General features: G+C 34.9%; 1 protein-coding gene across 2 annotated transcripts in view; it reads left to right on the top strand.

Annotated features, from left to right (window-relative positions):
- Positions 1-4,239, top strand: part of LOC106874494 (uncharacterized) — a 44,452-nt gene that overhangs the window by 6,034 nt on the left and 34,179 nt on the right. For both annotated transcript variants that reach the window (XM_014922240.2, XM_052968148.1), the window contains exon 3: positions 3,338-3,560. In XM_014922240.2, the coding sequence (XP_014777726.1) occupies positions 3,338-3,560 (223 nt within the window). The remainder of the gene's footprint in view (positions 1-3,337; positions 3,561-4,239) is intronic.

A 4,239-nucleotide genomic window follows, 5' to 3' on the forward strand; every position in this document is an offset into this window, starting at 1 on the left:
TATATATATATATATATATATATATATATATATATATATGTATGTGTGTGTGTCTGTGTTTGTCCCCCAGCATCGCTTGACAACCGATTGTGGTGTGTTTGCGTCCAAGTAACATAGCGGTTGGGCAAAAGATATCGATAGAATAAATACTGGGCTTGCAAAGAATAAGTCCTGGGATCGATTTGCTCGACAAAAGGCGATGCTCCAGCATGGCCGCAGTCAAATGACTGAAACAAGTAAAAAAGTAAAAGTGTAAGCACCGTGCGAAGAACAACGCCTAGAGAGGTCCCTATTTGGACAATTGTGGATTAAGGCGGTTGTGGGGCAGGAATTGGACAAATGCTTTATAAAATAGGAGTGAGAAATTAGTAGACAAAGAAAATAAATTATTTAGTAGGAAACGGAATAGGAAGGGGGATAAAGGTAAAATTACGATGAAGAGAAAGCTACAGTTAAGGGGAGGTAATGGCTAGGGTAGTGACCTACATTTAGGGAATTATAATACAAAGACTAACTTCGGAACTAACAACCATAGTACCTAAGTAGTGGGCTTACTAGACAAACAAAGAGTAATTGTCTAGACATTCCTAAATACGTTCATCCTAGTGGTCCTATGGATAAGTAGAAGTATAAATCCCCAAATTAATTAAATGATTACAATTTAATTACTTGTTAATTACTATTATTGTTTCAAATGCAGGCTCATACTACAGTTTACTCAGTCATCTATATATATAAATAAAATTGAGAATGTGTGTGTGTGTGTGTGTGTGTGTGTGTGTGTGTGTGTGTGTGTGTGTGTGTGTGTGTGTGTGTGTGTGTGTGTGTGTGCGCGCGCGCGTGAATCCCTAAAACTCCAAAACTACTCAACTAATTTCATTCAAATTTTACACATGCTTTACTTAGGGTCCCGGTTGTGTTTTAGTCAAAACACATTTTTAACTTCTTGCATAGTTCGAGTCCACAGCAACGTAATATCTCCTCCACTATTTAAGTATTACGTGTCAAAAGTGAAACAAAAACACTCATATAAAATACTTTCACTTTAAAAATGAAACACTATTTCAGTATCAAAACTGAAACAATCACATTTCGATACTGTAATGACAGATACTTTCACTTTAATGGTTTCATTTTCATACTGAATCTACTACAGTGAAACTATACTCTCACATATATACATACATACATATATATATCTGAACAAATGTATTCATATACGTGTATATATATACATGTATACATATAGATGTATATGTACACGTATATGTATAGATATATATAGAGAGATCTAGATCTATATGCATACATGTATATGTATACATATGTGTAGATGTATATAGATGTACATGCAATATGTACACATATATACATGCATACAGATATCTATACATATACACACTCACACACACTATTCAGTATTACATGTCAAAAGTGAAACAATAATATGTCGCTACTGTAATTTCAAATACTTTCACTTTAATTCTTTCAATTTCATACTGAAACTATTAAAGTGAAACTATACTCTCACATATATACAGGCATATTATAAGACCCAAGTTAAAAACATTCCCAACAATGCAACTTCTCTGGTTGACATTAACATACCCACCCCCAATAGGGGCCTTCATTCCTACATTTTAGAGCTCTATGAGCTCCATTTTTCAGGAGCAAAATCCTTTTTACAGGTTCCAGAAGACTGAAATTTTGGAATATGCGCATAAAGATCAATAGTATGGGATACATGTCTCATGATTAGAACTTTTAGAGGGGTGTAGAGAAGGAAAGAACCCTCATGTGCAATTTTGATGAAATTCGAATCATATGTATTCCAGTTCCTTACAGAAAATATAAGAGAAAAGTATTATCCTTCAATTGCATGTAACACGGGCAATGCCGGGTATCTCTGCTAGTACTTAATATATATTATTATAATATTATTATTACTAACGTTGTCGATATATCAACCCTCGCTTGAGTGCATATATATGGGGGCTATCGCAATTGCACTTCCATGATTGCATTAATATGCCTACGAACAATAATAGTTCATAGGAAAGCGCCAAGTACAATACATATTACAAGCAAATACAATTTAAAGAGGTGTGAAGTTAATATTAAAGCGTTAAATTTTGTTATACGGGGGCCGGGTTCCTGAAATGAGTAAATCTAATAGGAGGTTACCAATAAATGGAAGTAGTCTCATGTTGACTGGCATTAGGTCCAGAATGAAATTAAGTTAAACAAGCTAACACATGGTGTGTAATGTAAATTTAGTTGCAAATAAAGCCATTGCAAAGGTCCATGCACAGTTTAGGGGTAGGGTATTGTTAGGCTAATCACAAGACTATCAGTTAAATATATATGAGCATGTCTAGATATGCAACTATATGCACGAGAATACATACGTAAAACATACAAATCTGTACATACATACATACATACATACATACATACATACATACATACATACATACATACAAAAATACATACATACATATATACATACATACATACATACATACATACAAAAATACACTTTTGCAAATGTTGAAATTCCAATGAAGGAGCCTTGAATCCAGGAGAGAAACCGGCTCTTTCTTTATTGGCAAGACATCTTGAAATAAATAAATGTATAAAACTGAACAATGACGTGCGGGTGCATGTGTGTGTGTGTGTGCGTGTGCGTGCGTGTGTGTGTGTGTGTGTGTGTGCGTGTGTGTTTACAATTCATCATACAAGAAAGTTCTTTTCTAGCGAAGAAAAAAGTTCTGTCGCTGGCATTTGGATAACACCGACAGTAAATGTTTCATTCTTAAGCTGCTTTTGAAAAGCTGTACATAATTTCACTGTTCCGCTTATGTGTGTACGTCCTTCAAATCCGATACAGTGGTGAGGTTTCAGTTCGAGAACTCTGGAATTGTGAGGAGCGTGGATTCACCTCTTAATAACCTTTACTACCAGCTCGGTTCTGATACGGAACGGTAGTACCTGTCATGGTCCTATCTGTGGATTGAACAGATTTCTCAAGGGTAGAGGAGGCTCCCGTTATTTCCGACAAAGCCGTGGAGGAAGGTAATCATTCTAGGAGAAAGATACTCTGACGTAATATCTCGTAGTCAAAATAGTTCCGTATAAAATAGTTGATGTCAGTATGTATATGCATCCGTATGCATGCCTGTATTCATATATGTATGTCTTTTTTCGAGTTTCAATTTATTTGTTATTACCATTTCTTTGTTTGTGTTCCTTCAATTTGGGATTGAACGACAATATATTATATGATATTTGTATTTATACTATTTAGCTTCTTTTTAAAAAAAACTTTTTCTCACAGTTAAAAAAAATCAATGCAGTGAGATCTGGCCCGCAAAGGTTGGGAATTGGAACGAAAATGAAATACAAAAAATTTTAAATACCTATTCGGGAAAGGAATCAACAACCAAGAATCTAATACCAGAAACCCATACCCTAACATTGGTTGCATCTTTGTCCACAGTTTTGGTATTAGCGATCATATTTATTCTCTTCTTAATTTTATGGATATCATTTAGACGAAAGTAAGTAAAGTTTCTGTTTCGTTCTTACCATTCATTATACAAGAATCCCTCGCTTTACGAACGTAGCGCGTTCCTAAAGACCTGACCGTAACGCCAAATTCTGTAATGCAAAATTGATTTTCCTATTGATTTTCATATTATCAAGTTGGATTGCGTTCCCACGGACATTTTTTGGAAAACAAAGAAATACAAGAAAACAATAGAGAATAAGAAACACGATCGCCATTATACATAAAAATAATTTCTAAGCATTCACGGTAGAATTATTGCAATTAAAAACACAAAACCATTTCAAAAGGAACACGTTAGGGGATTAATAAGAATCATGACATTGTAAGAGAATGTTCTTACTACAAAAGATATTGGCTATTGTGTGAGGGGTGGTGGTGGAATGAGCGTTGCAAGGGGGATGAAGGACAATATTTAATATCTTATACTTCATTACCACGACAATCAGCTTGAGGGGTGGAGAACGTATCCAAGGTTGTTTGTTGTTTATGATGCACCATTGCACAGCTCAGTATAGGAACTAAGCTTATTGTAAATTCCTCTTGGAATTTTTATGTCACGTTCTCCATTAGGATTAGTATCTGCAAAAACCTGCAGACATTTCTCTACAAGTGCCAATTCTTTAGCAATAAATTTTGGCGCCAGTTTAAGTGGTGCAGATGGAACTTCC

This window comes from Octopus bimaculoides, chromosome 5 (assembly GCF_001194135.2).
Source record: "Octopus bimaculoides isolate UCB-OBI-ISO-001 chromosome 5, ASM119413v2, whole genome shotgun sequence".
Classification (NCBI taxonomy): domain Eukaryota; kingdom Metazoa; phylum Mollusca; class Cephalopoda; order Octopoda; family Octopodidae; genus Octopus; species Octopus bimaculoides.